The 22,906-nt window shown below is 53.6% G+C and overlaps 5 protein-coding genes across 5 annotated transcripts; 4 read left to right on the forward strand and 1 right to left on the reverse strand.

The window, feature by feature from the left end:
- Positions 1-2,838: 2,838 nt before the first annotated feature.
- UCRPA7_5728 lies at positions 2,839-5,193 on the forward strand (the record flags this gene model as incomplete). Its single annotated transcript, XM_007918272.1, has 1 exon — positions 2,839-5,193. The coding sequence occupies one exon, from the start codon at positions 2,839-2,841 to the stop codon at positions 5,191-5,193; it is 2,355 nt and encodes a 784-aa protein (XP_007916463.1).
- Positions 5,194-5,946: 753 nt separating this feature from the next.
- UCRPA7_5729 (putative sterol-4-alpha-carboxylate 3-dehydrogenase protein) lies at positions 5,947-7,020 on the forward strand (the record flags this gene model as incomplete). Its single annotated transcript, XM_007918273.1, has 1 exon — positions 5,947-7,020. The coding sequence occupies one exon, from the start codon at positions 5,947-5,949 to the stop codon at positions 7,018-7,020; it is 1,074 nt and encodes a 357-aa protein (XP_007916464.1).
- Positions 7,021-7,912: 892 nt separating this feature from the next.
- On the reverse strand, positions 7,913-9,363 carry UCRPA7_5730 (putative glucose-repressible alcohol dehydrogenase transcriptional effector protein; the record flags this gene model as incomplete). The annotated part of the gene is made up of 2 exons (XM_007918274.1): positions 7,913-9,117; positions 9,174-9,363. 2 exons carry the CDS (start codon positions 9,361-9,363, stop codon positions 7,913-7,915), a joined length of 1,395 nt encoding a protein of 464 aa, XP_007916465.1.
- Positions 9,364-14,519: 5,156 nt separating this feature from the next.
- On the forward strand, positions 14,520-16,700 carry UCRPA7_5731 (putative sam binding domain-containing protein containing protein; the record flags this gene model as incomplete). The annotated part of the gene is made up of 1 exon (XM_007918275.1): positions 14,520-16,700. One exon carries the CDS (start codon positions 14,520-14,522, stop codon positions 16,698-16,700), a length of 2,181 nt encoding a protein of 726 aa, XP_007916466.1.
- A 2,161-nt stretch (positions 16,701-18,861) lies between these two features.
- On the forward strand, positions 18,862-19,554 carry UCRPA7_5732 (putative thioesterase thiol ester dehydrase-isomerase protein; the record flags this gene model as incomplete). The annotated part of the gene is made up of 3 exons (XM_007918276.1): positions 18,862-18,888; positions 18,939-19,109; positions 19,195-19,554. 3 exons carry the CDS (start codon positions 18,862-18,864, stop codon positions 19,552-19,554), a joined length of 558 nt encoding a protein of 185 aa, XP_007916467.1.
- Between the last annotated feature and the right edge of the window lie 3,352 nt (positions 19,555-22,906).

A 22,906-nucleotide genomic window follows, 5' to 3' on the forward strand; every position in this document is an offset into this window, starting at 1 on the left:
ACATCTCTGAGAGCTTGTAGCTAAAAAAGCGTTTGTTAGCTTAATCATCCAACGTATTGGATTGAAATGACATGTCGATATTTGAGACCTACCTCGGTGTTCCGTAGTCGAAGAAGAATACTGTATGCCTTGCTTGGATTGTAATTCGGACTACTTGGCCGCATGTAGTATCTTGGTGACTCGGGGCAAAAAACCAGGGCAATTAGTAATATCAAAGCCGGGACAGATGGGGCGCCGAGAATGAGGCCAAGCGTGATGTCCTCGGTTGCTGCTGCCGTAAATATCAGATTAAAAACGAACCCCATCATGATACCAAACGCCACCCTAGGTATGCTGTGTTAGTCATAATTCCATTGAGAGAAAACCAAGTGTTTTATACCATAGCTGCCAAGCAAGTATCGAAGATCCTCGCCAAAAACCGACCGCAGTCTCAGATGCTAGGATGGGGGTACTAGACCGATCGAGTCAGTACTTCGAATATGATCCTTGACGTATCCTCAAATTACCTAACAGCTTTGATACCCATGCCTATTCATGTGTTATGATCTAATTCAATATCTCGTTACAACGAAATATGCGGGCGAGACTCACCAACACCGTTTAGTATCCTCACCCCAAACAAAGCCCATGGATCTCTCACGAAAGCAGACCCTAATGAACTCGCCAGAATCAATATGGCAGCAACGACCATAGCTCCCCTCCTGCCCGCAAAATCATTAATAGGCAATGCAAGAGGACAACCTAGCAAAGCCGCAAATAGAAAAGGGGACGCGTTCATTGCACCCAAAATCCAATCGTTGGCCGTGACATTTGTAATTGACTTTGAAGCACTGCTCCCGGCCGAACTTGTTCCATCACCAAGTCCAAAGAGCTTGCGGAAGATTGATGCCCCGTTGATTGACGACTGTACGTGGCCCTGGAGGTAAGCTGCCAGCGAGACAGTCAAGATAATGATGAGCATGCCTCGTTCGGAAAACAGAACATCCTTCTCTCGTTTAAGTGCCAGCTTCTCCACATCCGTTAGTTGAACAGGGAGGTCCCAACCAGCATCCGGTGCATCGTTACGAGCAACATCGTCGTATGTTCGAATGTCTTTAGCCACACGAGCTGCTCTCAAGACCTTGTCACTTTCAACCGAAGGCAAACATGTCTGAGCAAAATATCGAACGTCATCGGTCAGGTCTTCGTCGGACAGATGTGCTACATTATCGTTATTTAGAGTAAGTCGATTTCCATCGAAGCTTGAACCAACCTAGTGGGTTCTCGATGACTGCCCGGTCATTGATTCGTCGTCTTCGTGCCTGGGAATGAAGCCTGTCATGACCCGTGCTAAGTGTTACTCGATCGGCCAGCTCTAAATTTGCAGACCAACGAGAGGGACCATGAGAACCAGGCGTCGAACGTTGATGGGAGAATGAAGGGTTGCGGTCTGCCATGACTTCAAGGGGTTAAGCCAAGTGTCCTAGACTACAATCTCGAAGGAATAGCTGGGCAGGATAGTATAAACTGGTTCAAGTTTTCGAACCTGATGGAAGGTTGAGGGGGTCATTGATGAATTCACAATCTGGCCGGACCCCCTTGAGGCATAATACGCCTTGACAGGGCAGACTCAGGCTGGACACGTGAAGTAGATCAAACAGAAAAGCTCACTCGTTTTCTTGCGATACCCGGAGTGTCAAATTGGCCAGTCTACTTCGAGCCTCGATTTTAGGGGTCACAGGGGATTTTACGAATGACAAATCCCTTTACTGGCATACATTGGAGCAAGGAGCGGTCTCAGTGTAAGGCGAACGAACATGTCATACCCTTGGTCGAATCAATTGGAAAGAAAAGAGAAGGATTCCGCGACCACGATGCCTTGTGCGACCACTTACAGAGGCCATGGCCAATGGGCTGGAACAGGCGCACAGCCCCTGCAACAGAAACCAGTCGTGGGTGCGGCCCGCATGCTGAAGTGCCGATCCGTCTTCTACAGCTTCTTCTGATTTGTCCTCATACAATGGCGCAGCCCCCAGCGCCAACACCCTGGGAGGTCCCAAGAACTACTACTGTAGATGACGAACATCCATTCCTTGGCATCTCTCCGCCCGGTTCACAAGATGCCTTCAGCAGTGCCACAGATCCCCATGTTCCCGGGGCTGGTTATCTCGGTTAAAGGCTTCGTATCCGGGGGATCTTTCTGGGGTTACGTAGTGGGGCAGAGTCTCTTGAAACCCAGAGTTGTTCGGTATCCATGCCAAGCAGAGCGATGGGCAAGGAAAAGAACACGCAAAGTACCAGCCGCACTTGCATGCGAAGGGAAAACGGCACGCGAGTCGATTCTCTTTATTACTAGCGCCACATACTTCATTGCTCCTGCACAGAATCGAAGCATTTCCTCGGAAGTCTGTCTTGGCGATTGTCCATACGACTCCTACTACCCGTAGAGTACGTAGCAAGATCAGGAAATCCTGATGAGCATCCCTGAAGCTGAGTGTAAGATATGTGTATCTGGCGGGCTATCTGCTTGGGTTGCCCAACGTCTCCGTTCAGACAAGAGTTTGCCGAAGAGGCCGTCAAAGGAATCTGACATGTTGTACCGCAGCCCTACGCGTGTCTAGAAGGCTTGGACAAGCACGAGACTCCTCAGCAGCCCTGGACAATACTTGGACACCTCGAGGGCTGTGATCGACATTGGATCATAAGTACCTCCAGCCCGCCACCCTAGCTACACAGCCTACCAATTTTCACATTAGAGACATGCCTCATCCAGGATTTGCAAAATTCCTTCTTTTGGACATTACAACGTTTCAGTGAACGACCTGACTGCGTTGTCGTTATGACCAACCTCATCTCGAAATGGATCCACTGTCGATTGCAGCCAACGTGGTCGGGATAGCGGTTGTGTGCGGCAAGTTGTCGCAAAGTGTTGGCCAGTTCGTCATCGACACCAAGGGTGCTCCAGATATCGTATCTGAATTCTATGAGACCATTCGAAATCTTCACTCAGCGCTGTCACAAGTCGGGCAGGTCTTGCAGTCTCGGCCGCGCCAGCTGCCTTTCGAGAAGGAGCACCACCGAAAGATCGGGCAGATCGCCAAGTCCTGCAAGAAAGCTCTTGACAAGTTGGATGGGCAACTCCCTTCGCTTCGTGACAAGCCAACCTCCATCGACAAAGTCCGCATGAACCTGTCCATGTCTTTGAAGTCCAACTCAATCAAGCAGACAATTATACACATCAACTCGTACACCCAAGTACTGCAGCTCAGCTTGGTGACGTTGTCACTCGGGTCGTTATGGGGAACACAAAGCTCTCAAGACCAAATCCAAGCCGAGATCAGAAGCCTGACGGACAAAATCCGCTCTTCAAACCTTTTATTACAAAGACCAGACTTGCCACCTCCTGGCCAACTAACAGAAATGGACGATCATGTCGCCGATGCTAACATGGCCGTCACCAGGGACATACAGGCTTGGCGAGCGACTGCAGACGACGTAGCTGCAGCTGTATCTCTACATAACCCCGACCAAATGTCACTAGACGCTCGGTCGGAAATACACAACCTTGCCTCAGATAGTGGCGTTGATATCAGCCCGGAGATCGAAGAAGACGACTTCGACCCTGAACCCGGGTATGCCGACTGTCCTAGCCGCGAGATTCTGCAGTATCAGTTTGAGCATAATCAGATGATGGTCAGTCAACTGGTCAAGTGTGGCATCTTTCTCAAGGCATCATCATATCAGCGAAAGGGAATCGAATGGCGAAAGCAGCTTGCAGAGGTCCACAATGTCGCTCTCACACCTGACGAGAGCGCCGACATGAAAGAGTTCCTTGCTGAGATCCTAATGAATACCGATATACCGGATCTCATCATAGAGGGCAAAGAGATGTTGAGAATGCTCTTGAAGGAAGAGGTCACAAAACCTACCGAGCAGATCGATGAACATAGACGCTGTCGTTTATATCACAAACTTGGTAAGCTCTACATGGAGCAAGGAAGGCTTGAGCAGGCGCGCAGGGATCTCAGCCGAGCTTTCGAGGGGAGAAGGAGGATCGACCCCATGCCGAAAGACCTAGTGCGAGAATCTGCTGAACTTCTTGTGAAGGCCTTGCAGCTTGATCAAGCCTTCGACGAAGCGCGCGGATATATGGAGTATATCGGACGAGAACTGAACCCTGAGCCGGCTAGCATTGACCCCACAATCCCGCCTTCTGTAGACAACGAATTGTCCAGCGCATTTGCATGGTGTCAAGAACGAGGCTTCGATGTTGACTCTGAGGACTTCTGTTTCGAAGTCTGTGATTCAATGAGAGGGACATCACCGCTGCATCTTGTGATACAAGAGGAGAACCTCGAGATGTTCCGCCTCGTCATCGATCACGTCGTCAGCCTTGAGCACCGTGACTCTGACTTCGCTACGCCATTGCTGCTGGCATGTAGCACCCGCAACCGTGAGACAGTCGGCATGTTGCTCCAACGAAAGGCAAAGGTCGATGTGCGAGACTTAAAGGGCATGTCACCACTGCACCGATGTCAAAGTACGAAGGGAGGAGTTCAGGTTGCGAAACTTGTTGTGGAGTATGCACCATGTCCGCCGCCGGCCTCTGTCAGCGCAGTACCTGAGATCATCAACCAAACTGACAACTCGGGGAAAGCCGCACTGATCATGGCGTGTGAGAAGGAGAACGTCGAGATGGCCACGTTCCTCATGGAACAGGGAGCTAAGCCGGATCTGACTGAGAAATATGGCAAGACAGCTCTCTATATGGCCTGCCAAAGGGGAGATGAGCGAATCGTCAAGTGTTTGTTAGAGAATCGTGCTGGCCCAAACGTGCAGGGCCCAGGCCAGTGCACGCCGTTGGTCGCAGTGATTGAGGCGGCAATCAGCATCACCGCGAAGCTATCTATCATCGAAATGCTTTTAGCTCATGGAGCTGATCCACGTGTAGCAGATGCGGATGGACAGAACGCTTTCGTAGCTGCGAAGAAGGCCGGGTTTGGATCCGAGATAACACGGCGCCTCCAAAGGGTAGATCCTCGGCGGCTCAGCACGACATCGGCAGCGACCGCCAGCAGCAGGGCGCCAAGTAATGCTGAATCGTTCCGGTCTCAGGCAGAATCCGTGACATCGCAATCAAGTGGTCGGGTTTCAGACAACAATAGCGGGCGAATCCGGCTGAGATGGAAGAAGGACGAGGGCAGAGGTGGTTAGAAGCTGAGTCTTAGTCGGAATGTTTGAATTTGGAAGATCCATAGTTTTCATCAGCTTAACTTGATGATGACGGCGTCTGAGGCTCGTGTATGGTTGACTGTCGATGGTTAGTTGATGAATCGCGATGAGGCGTTCAATGGACCACAGAGCAGGCGCTTGGATGTCGGGATATTTGGGCGAAGATGTCTTCTACTGCATGATACCCACGTCTTGATTTAGAATCTCAATATACGATACCGTAAACTTGATTGGGAACCTCCGCTGTAACCCGTCTGCGAGGTGACCGCATCCGCATTCCGTTCTGGGTTCGTGTGTGAAGTGAAGATCGCAGTGGCTCCCAGTGTCCCAATTTGGTTCTACACCAAAGCGCGAGCCGAGGCTTCTTAATGGCCAACCGCATCAACCCCTACCGGCCAGGGAGGCATGCCCCTAAATCCTACAAAGACATAACGGCCAAACGTATCAGCACTAGAGTACCAAAACCATGAGTAATGGCCGTATAAATATCCCTTTGAAATGGTAGCGATGACAATGGTAAAGGATGTCAATCCTCCCGCTGTCTAAAGCCCTTCATCTTGACGTTGATTGATTGCTTTCGGCGTGGACTCGCAGGAATCCACAAACAACACCCACAGGAGCATGTGAAGGATCCCCTCACGAAGCTATAACATCGCATCAAATAAAACCCTGAATCCGTAGCAGCCTTCTCACATTCCGATCTGTGGAACTTTATCTAAAGCGCGGTGGCCCTCAATGGACAAAGAATCGTACCTCGTCACTGGCGGATGCGGCCTCCAGGGCTCGCACATCGTCGAGAAGCTGAGACAGCAATATCCCAATGCTCGAGTCGCCGTCATGTCCCGTCAACCTGAAGAGCAATTTGCCGGCGTGGAATATTTGTCGGGTGACATCACCAAGCCGGACGATATTCAGCGTGTATTGGATGTCTGCAAACCCACTGTCGTCTTCCACTGTGCCGGTGTCATGACTGTGACACGAAAGCCAGTCAAAGACGAAGTAGTGCATGCCATCAACTTTGATGGAGCCAAATACATGCTGGAAGCATCACAGAAGGCCGGGGTCAAGGCATTCGTCTTCACCAGCAGCGCCAGCGTGGTGCAGAGAGCGCGCGGTGGCATATGCGCCGTCGCGAACGCCGACGAGACATGGTCGACCGTCATCCCAGAAGACAAGGTCATCGCCTACCCGACGGCCAAAGCAGCCGCCGAACGTCTCATTCTGGCGGCTGACACCCCTGGAGGCATGCGGACCACCGCGCTGCGGCCGGCCCTCATCTATGGCGAGCGCGACAACGACATCATCCCGATGCATATCGCCAACCTGCGCGGCGGCCGCACGTGGCTGCAGATTGGCGACAACACCAATCTGTTCAGCGCGACCTACGCCGGCAACGCCGCAGATGCGCACCTGCTGGCTGCGAAGCGCCTGCTCACCGACCCGGACGGCGTGGCGGCCGAGCCGTTCTTCATCACCAACGGACAGGACCAGCCGTTCTGGACCTTCACCCGGGCCTCATGGCGGGCGGCGGGCGACACCACGCCTGCTTCTCAGGTGCGCGTAATCAGTCCCGTCTTTGCTTCAGCCATCGGCTGGGTATTAGAGTGGGTTGCCTGGGCGCGAGGCACGCGGCCGGCGATGACGAGGCAGACCATCGGGTTCGTGTCCCGCGACCGATACTTCAACATCACGAAGGCGAGGACCGTGCTGGGCTATGAGCCCAAGGTGGATTGGGAAGATGGCATCAAGAGAGGAGTGAAAGTGAGTCGTGATTATCCAAAACCAATCAAGATCTTGTGGCTGACATGAGCTTCTCTTATTAGTGGTTTCTTGAAAATGAGAGTAAGCAGAAGACATGATGACATGGGTGAGCACGCGAAGCTCCTACAACATGTCCTTCACACTGAAGCTCAAAGTGAGCACAAACATGGAAACCTAGAATGTATCACTGCATCGTATATTCTCGGACTTGTTGTTGGACTGGCGGCTCCAAGATTTAACCTCAAGTAGTACAAAGGTGAACAAGGTCACGGGGGAGGACAGGAAACAGTGTAGTGAGGCAACCGCAAGGATCGCGGATCTCTATACATGTACATAGCTTTACTCTACCTGTAAGAACACCGACCTGACACCTATTCACGACAAAACCGGCAGATAGAGGGTACATGCCTGATACAAAACCAGCATCCAAACGACACAACGACCACCGAACAAGGGCGAGAAAACACATGGCAGATAGACAGGAATGGCGCAGAAGGGGTCCAAGGCGGAATATAACTACAACGACAATAACAGAACTCAACATTGAACCTCGCTTCCATTTCCATCCGCTTTGCCCCTGGCATTCAAGAAACCCACGTGCTGTTCCCTACTCTCTGGACATGATTGTGACACCCGCATTCTGGCCAACTCAGCATGCCGTTTGGTCCAAGTAGGTCAACAGATAACGATACTGAAGGGTCAGGGCGCTCGGACTGTGGACAACCAGAAAACGGAATATATTCCTACATGTGCCTAATGCCCCTCGCCCGGACAATCGAAGAGAGAGAGGGCCAAACAGACATGGGAAGCTTAGTCTTTCGCCATATAGATTTCCGTGCCGCCGCCGGGAAGAACTTCATGACCAATCCAGAACACCGACCAACCAACAACCAACATCAACCAAACAAAGCCAAAGACTGGTGGAAACCGCCGACATGCATTAACCTCTCCGGTCATTGCTCCCCGATCCAAAATCCGGCTCAGGCAACGATTTCTTGTCCTTGCGTGCCTTGATCACGAACTCGGCCATGATCTGGATGTGATCAGCTGGGAAGTGGTAATTAGGGAAACCGGGAACCCGTTTGAGATATTCTGTGTCGGGCGGTCCCAGCAAGTCCACCACCTCCATAGTATTGGTCGAGTACCATAGATAGTCGATGACATCGGCAAAACCAGGTGTGTAGTTCGTGAACGGAAGTTCGTCCGGAGTACCGTTCAAGTGCTGGTATGCCGATCGGAGGCTGAAAGGATGTTCGACACCGTCCCTAGTGAAGCTGCCGTACTGTCTACCTCCAAAATCGTCGTGATCACCAGAGACTCGTCCCCGAGAGAGCAGTTCATACACGGAAGTATCATCAGGGGAGTTGTAATCACCACAGATAAGAAGAGGTATATCAGTGTTGTTCCGGTATTCCTGTGATGGGGCCGGTTCTGGTAGGTCTCTCCGTTCGTCCTCAGCTCCTGGAATTTGGATCATTTTCTTGTCCTTGCATGGCGGCCACCTAGCGTATCTCTCGGCAAACTTTGTAACGTTTTCCATGAGAATTGCTGTCTGAATGATCTTCACATCAGCCAGTGTAGGTTCCCACGCAAGATGTGCGTTGGCCACAATGATCCGAGCACCCGTAGCACGGCTCTCGAAGAAGCAAATCATGCCGATATTGTCTTTGGGCATGACTCGGTTGAAAATGTCGTGCTGATTCTTCATATCAGGCCTGTTGATTGCAATTGTCGCAAAGTCAACGAGTTGCTTGTCGAGCAAGATGAACTTGCTTGCTTTGTAGAATATCGCACAACCATCAACAGCATTGCCATCTTTCTCGGACATAGTCTTAGCTTTGGACCTCGGGAACTGTACGCCCTTGTAATCATGAGGTGCAAGTTCTGGGCCGAAAACCTCTCGCATAGCATCAATCGAAACCTCCTGGAGACAAAGGATATCGGCATCCCGATCGCGGATCTCCTGCAAAATTGCCTCTTTCCGGTAGTCCCAAGAGAGCGCACCTGTAGGCGTGTAGCCGTAAGTCTGAGTAGTAGCATATCTCTCGCCTAAGATGTTCCACGTCAAGACCTTGACCCTTTCTAGGTGAGGCGCAACATCTTCTTGTACAGTGATGATACGGCGCGGGTTTGGCGGCAGAGGAACTAAAGGTAATCTGTCAGTAATCACGGCTACGAGCCATAGATAGTCCAAAACGTACCAGGTGCTTGTTCACGCAGTAGTCCGACTAAGCTCTTTGTTCCTCTCTCCATAATCTCTTGCTTCATCTCAGGATTCAAAGGATTGCCCTCAATACCCAACATCTCGAGGTTGAATAGATAGCCTACCTCATATGGCAGAGTACGAATCTGATTGTCGAAGAGCAACAGGTGCCGTAAAAAGGTACACATGCCAATCTCTGGAGGGAGTTCTGTGATCTGGTTGTTGGACGCCTCCAGTATTCTGAGATATCGAAGTTGCCCAATTGCTGGTGGGAGATAAGTAAGCTTGTTGGAGGCGATATAAAGCTCATGCAGGAAGGTATAGTTGAACAGAGCAGGCGCCAAGTTTCGTAGTCCTTGGCCGCTCATGTCCAGGTTGTTCCAGTCCTGCCGTTCTTTGGTTTTTTCCACACTCCAAGGCCGCCGAGCACCCTCACCCTCGCTTTCCGAAGCCTGCGCGTTGCTCCCAGATGTAGCTGGCCCTATTCCTCGATTCTCTGAAGCTTTCAGTCTTGCATAGTAATGAGGTTGATGCTGATCAATCATGGCAGTATGCGCCCGCTCGGCTTCCTTGTGTAGCCGAAGCTGCTCGGCCCAATGCTCGTTGATTTGCTGCGCCTGACCACCGCGCGTAGTAGCCGCATGACCATTGGTAAGATTGTTGGCTGAGAAAGGACTCGCGTTCGAGAGAACTCCGCTTGAGTAGGTGGAGTGGTGACTGATCACTGCCCCAGTGCCGCTGTGCCCGGTATGATCAGGCTGCATTGACTGGTGGTGCTGAGCATGAGCTTGGTGTTGGTGGGCTCCGGGCTGCTGGTAGTTGTAGAGCATCGGCATCCGCTGGCCAGCAGGGGCGCCATTGAGGCGGGAGCTGTGCCCCTGCTGGTGGCCTTGAGAGTACATGCCTCTAGCAGTTCTGATTTGAGAGGTGAGATCGGGAGACTTTGAAGGCGACGGAGGACTCGCGACGACGTGCCCGAGGAGTGTATTTAGGAGTGTTTCGTTCGTGAAGGGATTTTTCGGTGTCGGTTGTAAGTATGAGAGATTCCCAATCGGCTGATGCAGGTATCGATAACCATCTGCCATTTAGCTGTCATGGGAAAGATGAGTGAATGGAAATGGTGACGCTTGGGGATTAGCTCGAGAGCTCATGTGAGACACGGAACTAGCAATGATTCGGAAAGTCGGTTTCGGGACATGGGAATCGGATGCTTCTTCTTGTTGCATCGATACGCGTACGCCGATACAGATAGGAGAAGTAGTCGCGATATTGCTCAGCTCCCCATCCAGGCGCGGAGTCGTGGCTTCGTCGAAGAACGGAGGGGGTCGAATGACTCGCCGATGATCTTGAGATGACAGGATAGCCCGCTGGAAACGAAGAAGCGGTGATATGGGCAGGCGCGTGAAACTGGCGAAAATTTTTTCTTGTTTACTTTCAGCTCGTCCCTGACCTGCGAGCGGCAGCAATTAGTCACAGGATGCTTGGTGTTCTTGGAGGTTGGGAGATGGGGCCACGATGGATGGAGCTCTCATGGCGGAGGGATAGCGAGGACCAGCTAGCGATTGCGGGGCATCAGCAACTTACCTTGAATAAAGAATGCGCGCAGGGACTGGCAAGGTCTATAATTTCGTCAATGAATACTGTATGCGAAAGATATGAGCTTCGATCATGCTGGTCCTGGATGCCGGAGTACGACCTTCTGTCGTGGCCGTCTCCATCCTGCAAAGCCAGAGAAGCACAGCCCGATGCAAGTGGTCCGTGCTCCCTCATCTGGTCATGTGACCCTCAGCCTCGCCATTACGTGCTAAATGTGCCAGCCTGGTATACTACCATGTAGGTTGCTTCTATCCTTCCCCACCATCGGTTTGACAATTTGAGAATGATGAGCCCATCTGCTGTTTTCATTACCTTCGGATTCTGAGATTAAGGCTGTCACTGAGGCGGAATTGATCAAGCTTGGCCACATAATCCGCGCCAAGAACCGGTTTCCTTCTCTCTAAGTTTACCTGGATCCTTCACTCTAATTCCTATCCTTTGAGGTGCTTGGAATAGCAGTCCTCGCAATCATGAACCTGCTTCTATTATGAAGGTCTATAGCGCCTGTCATAGACTCATGGCTATCCCTATCGGTGGGGCCGCAACAGAAATAACACGCAAGCGTAATTCAGGAATTCTGTATTGACAACATATTGAAAAGGCTTCAAATCAACCCTGTAGAAGCAGACTCAACGTGGGGTACCACGTTTGACTGTACTTGAAGTCTCGTGAACACAGCATCCAAGGATATAAATATATTGACTTGGTCAATTTAATGCAATCCCCTTTGAAAGAGAAATCGGCATTTGTACATGTGGTCAGGGGAAATACACCAAACGTAAATCGGTACCAAAAGTCACTCTTCTTGTCCGTTGGGAGTTCAGAATTCTACAACCTACAGGCGGGAATGGCAAACATGCCACCAGCGAAGCCTCAAGCTACCGACTACGATGCCGAGAGAGTCTCCGAGCCAAGCATTCCTTTTCTGCATCCTATCCCATGCTGGCCGCCGTTTGGTTAGGTGATGACCCTGGTCGCCTCGCCCTGCGCCGCAGCAGTCATGAGAGGGCAAGTTCCCCAGGGTTCAGCTTGCCCTCCCGGAAACCCGACACCTAGACTTCTCCAGAGTAGGCGAGCTCCTAACGAGCCGCGCTAATGAGTGGAGGGCAACCACGAGAAGGGCCAACCTCAAAACTTGGATGGGTTAAGTGAAACTTTTCTCGATGATTTGCTGCCAGGGCCGTTGGCGCATGAATTTGGAGAGTGCACCTACACCACCGTCCAGTGTTCGCCTTGGTCACTAGCAGCCCGTTTGGGGAGGCCAGTGGACACGGATAAAGGCACCCGCAGCTGGATGACCAAAACCACACAGCCGACTGGCAGATTGGTGAGAACCAGAAGCAGATAGACCTGGGAGAGGCCGATTCAGCCTCAATCGCCTTGACTCACGATGATGATCGCATACAAGGTGACATTTTGAGGGAAAGGACGGAACGCTGGGCCATGTTTAGTTGAGGACTTGAATAACTGGAAGACAGGGTTTTTGGTGGTACGTAATAACTAGGTAGCTGGTGCTGAGGGGTCATGCAACAAACCTGTCAACTCCACCAAGACTGGCAATTAATTATGCGGATGGAACATCGCTAGAATGCAAGACACCAGACAGACACCAGCCGGCCTGAGTCTGTGAAGTGTGGTCGGACCAACCAACCAACAACCGCTGGCGAGAAGATTCTCTGCGCAGTGTTCCAAGCTTGGTTCCTACTCTTGGCCATCCGCACGAACAGAAGCACCCATGGGGCAGGATAGGCGGCCAAATCGGGCAAGACGACAGCGCACAAAAGCGGCGATGTCTCGCTGGGGTTGAGCCGCCGCATCCAATCAGCGGACGACAGCAGCCAGACAGGTGTCGGGAAGAGGAGGGAGCTTCCGAAACTCCACGAAACCGGGCGGCAGCCACAACGAATCGGTCCATCCATTTCATCAGGTGTCGTTGTGCGTGCGGGGACGGGGGAAAGACAAGACGGGCAACAGGCACATGCGCACCCAGGAGAGGGCCGGATACAGTGCTGCAAAGTACTTGTTCCCCATGCCATGATCACGTTCTCCACAGGCCACACCTTTTACGGATGAAGGTGTGCTGCGGTAGGCGAGATCGAGGAAGAGCTAGATCCGCCTGGGACACACAGGCAGAGGGCGATATGGCCCGTATGGGGCTGGGTGCAGGTTTTGGTGGCATATATAGCCCGGTCTATCCATGGTGGCCCCGCGTATTGTTGAGGTTTGATGGCGTTCTGCTCTTTTTCCTTGGTGTTGTCGCTCCCTTTTATCTAAGGATACATCCATCCGTCTATTCAACTCGGTCGTCCTGTCGTGATCGCGGCCGTGTGCCGACATCACCGTGCCATCCAGCATCTTCCGTAATCTTACGGCGCCCGGACGAGCCTCCACCACCTCCACACTGCACACAGACAGACGTTCTGAGCTCGGACTCATCTTACGGCGGAACGGGGATCAGCGCAAGACCGTCCCCCGACTGTTCTCAAGATACTAGGGCCAATCACACGCCATGCGACTGCCAGTTGCGCAACCCTTCACCTGGTGGCTACGATATCCCGAAGACTCCTGGGAATGGGGTTCGAACCTCAGAGGGCTTGAGGTGAAGAACCGCCTTTTGGTGACGGCCGGATAAGGACGTAATCCTGAGATCCTGCTATCTGCAACGTCACTCCGCCCGACATTGCATTCTACTTACTTGGCCGAGCAGGGTGACCGGGCTACATCCCGACACCGGCAGCTCTGGGTTTGGGGACACCGGCTCATTACGTTTAGCACAAGTTGGCCCGCCTGCCCTACGATACGCAGTTGCAGGCTGCAGGTGGCTTCTTATCCTCATTGATTTCTCTGAGGCAGTGGCCGTTCGATACTCAGCCGCCGCCTGGCTGAGGTGCAGGACTCCTGACGGCCACCGCGTTTCATCTTTGAACCTGTCGTTCTTGGAAGACCGAAGCGGACAGAAGAGGGGCAGCATTATCCTAGAAAACCACCCAGACCGAGGCCATAGCCAGATTCACTGACTGACTGACTGACTGACTGACCGACTATCTGGTCGAAGAAGGTGGAGCAGGTCAACTAGCACGCCAACAACTTCCACAGCAGCATGCTCCGGAGAACTGTATAAGAGTGATAGCAGCCATCCGGGGGTTAACAATCTCAAAGCCCGGTGAGGAGCACATCAACCAACTCGTCCTACTTGGTACGGATTCAAGAAGTGCAGACAGCATTGATTCACTCATTCATTCACAAAGAGTGTATTATACACACCGCCGCGGCACAGTCAACTGGCCCGCCCCTCTCTCAACTTACACAACTTTATTCTTCCAGATTCCACAAGACAGCACAACAGAGCAGCGAGTCTCAGGGGGTGGATGAATAAGGAAGGTCTGTTGGGCCTGGCTGACTCCTGACTGGACTGACTAGAGAAGGCCCCCGTCAACTAACATTCACAACCGCCCCCTCTCTTCGGCGACCCCTGTGCCCTGAAGCAGAGTGCATAGTAAACAGGGACCGGAGCCCTTCCTGGGGCCAGTCGGAGCGAGCAGGCGGGATCCTGGCAGGGCCCTGTCAATTGGGACGCCGCTTGAGGCCGCGGACGCACCCGAGCGGCTGGTCAAGTGGGCGGTGGTGGGCAGCTTTAACGTTAGTGGGACACCGCTAAGAAACCAGGCCCCGAAAATTACTCAGTAGTGCCCTGTGCGCGGTGCCTGGGTCGCCTGGGACGGCCAGCTGGAGTCCACCTGCAGCCAATATGGAGTTCGCTTGGTCGATGGCGGCGGCGGCCAGCACGCCTTTCCCCAATACCTACCGACGACCCAAACCTCCCGCTCGCTCCCAATCTACTCAGGTCAAGTCGACCATCAAAAGGGGTCGCATTCCAGGCCACTCGAGAGCCTCCAGCACCAGCTCCCACGGCAAGTCGTCGCACGAGACGCCGCGGCAGCCGGATCTGCAACTGCATCACCCCGCCGTTACAGCCGCAGGCGCAGGAACTGGCACCGGCACGGGTGTTGTAGGTGGCGTTGTTGGTGGTGCTGCTGCTGCTAATACTACTACTACTAGCATTGCTAGGAGTGGAGGGACAGCGGCGGCAATTGGAACTGGAACTGGAACAAGATCCGACGGCGATCATCAGCGGGAGCGGATGAACAGCAACAGCCTCAGCAACAATAGCAACACCACCAGGAAGATCACCTCGTCCTTCTTCTTCTCCTCCTCCTCCTCCTCCCAGTCCCAGAACCAGAACAAGAACAAAGAACTGCCCGCCGTGCCCTCTGCGGCGGAAGACTCTGACGGGACCTCGCCTGGGCCCTACGCTCGCCACGACTTCGCCGCTGACGGCTACAGCGCAATTGGCGTCGCCATCTCGCCTGGCCTCCCCTCCCCCTCACCCTCACCGGCTTTCGCCCCGACGAGGTCCTACACCGCGCCTCCCACCGCCAAGCTGCCACTACCACCTCAGCCTGGCGGCGGCGGCCCCTTATTAGCCGATACCGAGCGACGACTACCACATCAACAGCAACAGCAGCAGCAGCAACACCATGCCGCCATGCCTCCAGAGACTGGCACGCTCAACAAGATCAATGTGCCCTTCGTCAGTACCGATAGCGTGTCGAGCACGTCCAATCTCACCACCTTCAGCAGCCGGACTATGATCTCCAGCGAGGCCCCCTCCAGTGCTGACGGCGCCTCAGCACTGTCCCAGCGCCAGCACAAGCCGTTCGTCGTTCGCAATGGCCGTACCTACCTTGCCGACCCCCAACTTCCGTACCCTCTACCCGTCGACCTCGCCGAAACACACCGGCAATCGCTCCGGACATTGCTGCTCTTCCAGCTGTTCAGCGGCCCAGTATGCTCTCCGACCTTCGCAAACAAGCCGCCGACGAGAGTGCTGGAGGTGGGCTGCGGCTCGGGCTTCTGGAGCATGATGTGCCACCGGTACTATGCACGCCACGGGCACTCCAACATCTCGTTCACGGGCATTGATATTGCGCCAATCGGGCTCGGTGCCAGCCAAACCAGCGCTGGCAGTCAGCCTGTCTCTCGCGCCTCTGCGGCATCGACTCCCGACGGCAAACCCGACAAGGACATGAAATGGCGATTCGTGCAACACGATTTGCGAAAGCTGCCATGGCCCTTCCCCGACGAGGAGTTCGACCTCGTCATGGCCAAGGACCTCTCGCTGGCTATCACGAGCCCAATGCAGCAGGCGGTCATCGACGAGTACCTGCGCATTCTACGACCTGGCGGTGTGCTGGAGATCTGGGAGAGCGATCACACCATAAGGATGCTGAGACCCCACGTACCGGAGCCCTCGTCTACGTCATCATCATCTACAAATCCGTCTTCCACCGGTCACAACGATGATGAGGAAGAGCATGAGGCAGCTGCCAGTATTGGCGCTTACATCATGACATCAAACACACCACTGTCGGCACCGTTGAACAACTTCATTGTCGAGTACAACAGCTGGGTCAGCAAGGCCATTGAGCAGCGTGCTCTGTGTGCCGTCCCTTGCGCAATTACTGGACCTATGTTGCTGCAGGAATCGGAGGCTCTGACGGGCATTGGATCCCGTCGCCTGGCTGTGCCTCTCAGCGAAGTCCGCTGGGAGCGTGAAGGTGTGGGCGGTGTTGTCACTAAGGATGGCAAGAGCTACATCGAGACAAAGGGCAAGGCACGCGACGCGGAGAGTAATCGAAAGGCTCTGACGGCCGGCCAGGCGGCACTGCGTAAGACGGCGCTGCTCACAGTCGTGCAGCAGATCCAGAGCTTAGAGCCTCTCCTGCGGGACGTCAGCGGCAAGAGCCAGGACGAATGGGACGGGTGGCTCGGCAAGATGATGAATGACCTGATGAAAGAGAACGGCACGTCTTGGGGCGAGTGTCTGGAGGTTGGCGCCTGGTGGGCCAGGAAGAAGAAGACGGCATGACGGTCTCCAGGTACTAGTAGTTCTACCGCGAGTTCTGCTACGGAGCTTCCGGTCGAGCCTAGTACCGTCGCCGCGAAACCCAGCCCGAAACCGCCTCCGCCGCGTCGGAGACCTACTCTTTCTACCCTGGGGGCGATGTCGTTCACCATGTGAGCTCGATTGTCCAGCTACTTCATGCCACTATCCTTCCATTCGACCTCATTACATCAAGACCTATGTTTAGGGCCTTGACACTGATGTTAACTACAACCGTACCCACGAGTCACAATTTGGATGACCAGCTTTATACCCTTCAAAACACCATTTTATCTCGGAACAAACTCCATTTCAGACTGCATTATACCTCTTCCTCAGCGTACGGTACCTCTTGAGGTAATACCTGAAAATATCATGAGAACGATTAGCCAAAACATCTTTTCCGGAGCGAAACCTTTTCTTCAAAGCACGAAAAAAACTTCAACATGAACTTCACAATCAACGCCCTTATATACATATAGACTGGAAAAAAATCTCGGGCCTGGATCAGCCGCGAGAGATCGAGGATGGGAAGAGGGGGGGAGAAGGAGGGAAATCTGAAATTTTATGTCCCCTCATGGTCGTTGTATATAGACATTTTCCTCTATCTCTCGACGCATGCACATAGCGCGGATAGATGGGGTGGATGGATGGATGGAATGCCTTGCATGAGGGCGTGTTGCGGCTGCGCTGCGTTGCGCTCCGTTGCGTTGCTTTCGTTTGATATACATATGCATCACTGGACGCATGTATGTATGTATGTATGTCTGTCTATATGAACGTGCGTCGCCGGCCCGCGCCCCACGGGTTCGCGCATGGTTGATTGAGTGTTGGTAGCATCGGCATCGCGTAACGAAATTCCCAAGAGCATATATCTTTCTTTTTATATCTCCTACGGGCCTTGTACCCCCGGGGTGTGACATTCGCGAAGCAGGCGAGGAGGCTAGAAGGAAGGACTTGACACGGCTCGACTTGACTTGACTTGACTTACAGGGCTTCGATCTCTGTCTCACGTCCAGTCTGTCAGCGACGGATGCCTACCTCCCTACTTGCTCATATGTAGAATTTTGAGGTCCATTGGAGCATTGAACGTGAAGAGCTCATCTGCGTGCGTACGTACCTTTGCGCACAAACTCCGCCCGCGCAATGCCGCGCCGGATCTGCTCCTCGTCGCGCATCCCGGCGTTCGCCATGAAGGCTTTGTGGAGGCGTGGTCGGAAGTAGGAGAAGCCGAGGGGGTAGTCCTTCCCGAGGTTGAGGAGCTCTGGTGAAAAAGTCAAGAGGAGATCGTTAGTCGATGCCGTTCTTCCTTGACGCGATGAACGCAGCAAGGCGGGGAAGAGGGTTTGGGGGACTGGATCGATCGCACCTTTGTAGATGGTTATGACCTGTCTCCTCAGCTCGGGGTTCGGAGGCGGCATCGTGGTTGGCGGTGGGCAGAGCGCTGCACCATTCTCTCCCGGTGCGTGCGTGCGTGCTGTATCCTTACCGTCTGCAGGGCGTCGAGTGTGAATGGGGATATGATGTCGTTGCACTCTGGAGAACGACCCGGGCCAGGATGGTTAGAGGCGGATGAACAGCCTCGGCTCTGACGCCATTTGTGCGCTATCTTATCGGAGCTCAGGGGATTCAATCGGATTGCTTGCTTACCCCTCCGAGAACCTGTTCGGCCAACCTCTCAACTTGCGAGACTCTTCACTTTTTGGGGTCCTGCGATAGCAATTGCGAGGTACCCGCTTGTATATAACTAGATAATCCAACCTCCTGTCGACTTCCAAGCGTTTCATTTCCACCCAATGCCTCCCCGGCCGCGAGCGAGACCATGCGTGTGCGTTAGACCGCTCTCGCCGGCGTCGCCCTTCTCTAGCCGCCGTTGCTTCTCGACTTCACAATCGAAACTCGAAACACCGCCGCCTCCTCCGCCCCAAAGATGGATATCTGACCTGCGTGCCCGAGTAGGCAAGTGCGTCATATTCGGCTGCTCGCCGGCCCAGGTGTCTCGGGCTGCGCAGGTGTGCCGGGCGCTGGCGACGGAATGGCGGGAGCTGACGGCGGGCAGCGAGGGCTTCCTGACGGGCGGGAGGCGGGGGCTAGAGGGCCAGAAGGTGGTTTGGGGCGAGATGGACAGCTTTGTACGTTGAAAACCATGGCAGGGCTCAAAGCGACGGAGATCGTACGGAAGAAGGGGGGCACGCTTGCTGACGAGGGTGATCATCACAACAGCAACATGTCAATAACGTCAACTACATCCGCTACGCCGAGTCGGCGCGCGTCAACTGGGTGACCAACTTCGCGGTCCATGTTGACCCGGCGCACCGCAGGCAGTGGAGCGAGCTGATGACGCCGCGCTCCGTCGGGCTGATCATGAAGAGCATCAAGGCGGATTACAAGTTTGTGAGTGCACCTCTTTGAGCCAGGCCAGGCCAAGCCAGACATCCTGGGTCCATGTCCCATCTGCTGAAACTCTCCTCCGTCCCAGCCCATGACCTACCCGGATAAGGTCTCGGTCTACCATAAGCTCCGCAACAGACCGTCGGGGGACCCCTCGCCGACGTCCATGTTTCTCGACTGCATGGTGCTGTCCCACCGCCACCAACGAGTGTCCGCGCGAACAGAGGAGGATATTGTCATATACGACTACAAGCTAGCGCAGAAGACCGAGATGCCGTCTTTCATGAAGGATGTACTAGAAGAGACATACAACATGCAGGAGGAAGCGACCGTCCGGGCGAGGACAAGGATATGGGAGCTCATTGGCTCGGTGGAGAAGCTGGAGAAGGAGACTTGGGATAGAGCAGATGCACAAGAAGACATGGGAAGTGCAATGAAGAGCAAATGAAAATGTGAATCGGTGGCTACTAGAGACCGATGCCGATATCTTTAGACATGTTTCTAGAAAGGGAGTTCAGGGGCTGTGATACCCCGGACTGCCCGACACTTCCAATGCGATTGGATTGACTGCGTACAAGATGGCCATGTGAAGGCATGGACATCAAACAAGTCTAGACTAAAATAAGAAGACGCGTCTTCTGGCATTGCCGGAGAAGAAGAAGAATACGCGGAATCCGGGTTCAGTGGTTTCACTGATTCCGGCCGATCCGGCGCAAGTATCTTGAAAGGGTTGGCACAGCCGTCCTCACATACGTTCGTACCTTAGCACCAGGTGCAAGCTTTCTCCGCTGTGGCTAGAGGGAGATCGTGCTTGAGCCTCACTGACACTCGCCACGTTGAGATCTCAAGGGACCTTGCTGGGCAAAACCTGTGCCAAGTGCCCTCCTCGAGACTCGACATTGGCATGCTGCTCCGCTTGGACTTGGATTTACAATATACACATCTTTGCCCTCTCAGATGTCACTAACGTTGTTCATGCGCGGCATGCGCCAGCGATCTACTCGCAGCATCATACGATAGGAATGAGCCTTGCTCCACGGCCAGTGTTTTGATCCCCGCATTATCATGCATCCGGATGTCAAAGCCTGATTGATATGCTCCAAAATGACTGGCCGGGATCGCCTTCATGCAGGGAGGCTTGATTGGCACGGCTGCACGTTCCCCATTTGATATCAACTGCGGGATGCTTATTGTGACAACTGTCACACGCATGATCCTTCCTTCTCTGGTATGGGATAGCCAAGAGTCGTGTGGGCGTTGCTCGTGGCCATTTATCACGCCTCCAATGTATACAGTCCAAAGTTATGATTATGAACTGTCATCTCGACCATCAACAGACCAACTAGGCAGTCGTAGACACGTGAACCACGGTCTTCAGAATTCCAATGTCAGATCCACTCAGGAAGAAAAAAAAAAAAGCAATAGCAAGCTAACCCAAGCAAAACCGTTTTGTGAAGTGTCTTCACCGCCAACTCGCCGGCGTGGAACCAAAGATGTCAAAGGCGAAAGAATGAAATTCCTTCAACAGATGAGCGCCCCACCGGGGTACCCTTTGAGGAAACACAAGACGCCCAATAAGAGCCGCGAGCCGGGAACAAAACGGCGGAGGCCACTCGGACGAGACACGCCTTAGCAGTGTCTTTTATGTAAGTATGGGGCACTTGAAAGTCCTCGCCAAGCATCTGGAACGCGACATCTGACTCGCTCGATGGGAGTGACTTTGCCGGATTGTACCCTAATGCTCAGTGGCTGACGCGGGCCGCTCTGAAGACAGCCATCTGCCGGGAGCTTATTAGGTAGCTGCTGTGCGCTTTCGAGGGGAGGGGTGTTTGGGGATCGTGAGCAGCGATGATGGCCTCATGGTATCTTCTCCCCTCCTCTGACGATGATAGCACTCCCGTCTTCATAGCCGGCGGGCGCTGAGCCGAGCTCGGTCGAGCTTGTGTGCCTCATGTGCCATTGCAGGTGGGGGCAGATGGAGATCGAAAGAGTTAAGCACCGGGGCCAGCAGCAGCAGCAGCAGCAGCAGCGAAGCAGCAGTGCAGCCCAGCTTGCGTGCTGGTGTGCTTCTCGCGGCTAAGCCAATCTCGCAGCGGGCTGCCGCTGTCGAAAGGACTCAAATGCCGAGGGCAAGATCACCCTGCTTTGCCGTGCTACGGCAGTGGAGGAAGAGGAGGGTATCTAGTGGTGGGTGGTGGGGGGGCGTGTGTGACTTGTGACTTTGTTATGGATGCTTGGCTCTGTTAAGTTATCTTGCAGCATCTGACTTTGCAATTCCCACATCCTCAAACCCCTTCTGGCTGTGGAGAGGCCATTATCGGAGGATAAATGGAGTCATCATTGGCTGGCCAGGCTGAGACTAAAGATGACCGTGGACGAATCCGCTGGAGGATCGACAGCGAGTCCTCGAAGGGAAAAGACCACTGCACGACCAGCCATCGACCCATCCTGACAGTCGCTCGTGGTGGTGAGGGGCATCGGAAGAGTGCCGGAGATTTACTTTAAGGTGCAAGCCGACCGCGGTGGTCTCTATATTAGGGTGAAAGCTTGAGTTGTGAAGAATCACAAAGACTCTGTGGATGAGTGAGTATCTGCATCTACTTGATGGCCAACTGTTGCGGCTGACTTTCGACCACTTCACCATAACGTATTCTCTGATAAAGGAGCATGACGGCGGACTCCGCCTCTCTGTCGTCACAACTAAGTGCTTTGATTCGATGTTTCTCTTTTGGCAGCGCCCGGGGGGTTATAAGTTCTGACTGTTTCAGCAGTAGAATGGGCGAATGGAGCACAAGTTTAATTTGCTTCCTTGATGCATACCACCCTCCATTCCGCAGTCTTAGCTCGTGTGCCCGTGCAGCAGCTCACGATAAATAGCTGAGAGGAGAGGGAAACGGTTAAGCGGTCAAGACTTGGCTCTCATTACGGCAGTGCTGCGAGCACTCAGTAATAACTGCAGGGTTAGAAACCGGTAGGTTCACACTGCAATAAGATCTGGGCTGGGGGTGGCTCACTCATGCTCTTCTCCCCCCAAATGCTCGCCGAAACCGCGGTCCACGGACCCTGCAAGAGCTCAATCATGGGGACGGTGGATTCTGGACGAGGGCAAGCAGTGATCGACAAGGGAATTTAATTCTCGGCCTCCCACTGGCTGGGGGGGTCTCACAGGCCGCTGATGCAGCTCCACCGTACCACTGACGATGGGCACAATGGCCCAAGAAAAAAAAAACCGACGGCCTGTGTCTTGTGTGAGTGTGTGTCTGACTGACTAGCGGCGAAGACCACACATGTCATGCCCGCACGAGACGAAACCTTGTTCCTATCAGATCAGCAATGATAGGGCATCCTTGGGGCCATGTTTGATGGTGTGTGCTTCGTACTGGTTAGGGAAGTGGGAGGACGAGAACGGACGAGCAAGGACAGGCTTGGATAGACTCAATTGCCCCGCGGAGTTTGTGTGCGGCTTGTCTACTGCTGTACTTAGTCACAGGTTGTCTCCTCTGATCGTCAAGTAGCCTCTCTCTTGGTAATGTAGTCCCATCGGTAGTACCTTGACTGTGCATGACAGGTCTCTGAAGTGAAGGAGGCACTGTCCTCATGGAGTCACTCACTCTGCGGCTCTTCATACATGACTTACTATGTAGATGACCTACACCATGTTGGCGTCGGAGTTCGTACAACTTAGGAAGAGGTGTGATGAGGTTACGATAGAATAAATGACACTGCATTCTAACAATACCGGCGGCTGCGCTTCTCAGGCACAGGCACAGGCACAGGCACTGCCAACTTGACCCTACTAC

This window comes from Phaeoacremonium minimum (assembly GCF_000392275.1).
Source record: "Phaeoacremonium minimum UCRPA7 unplaced genomic scaffold PA7_03_scaffold_433, whole genome shotgun sequence".
NCBI lineage: Eukaryota > Fungi > Ascomycota > Sordariomycetes > Togniniales > Togniniaceae > Phaeoacremonium > Phaeoacremonium minimum.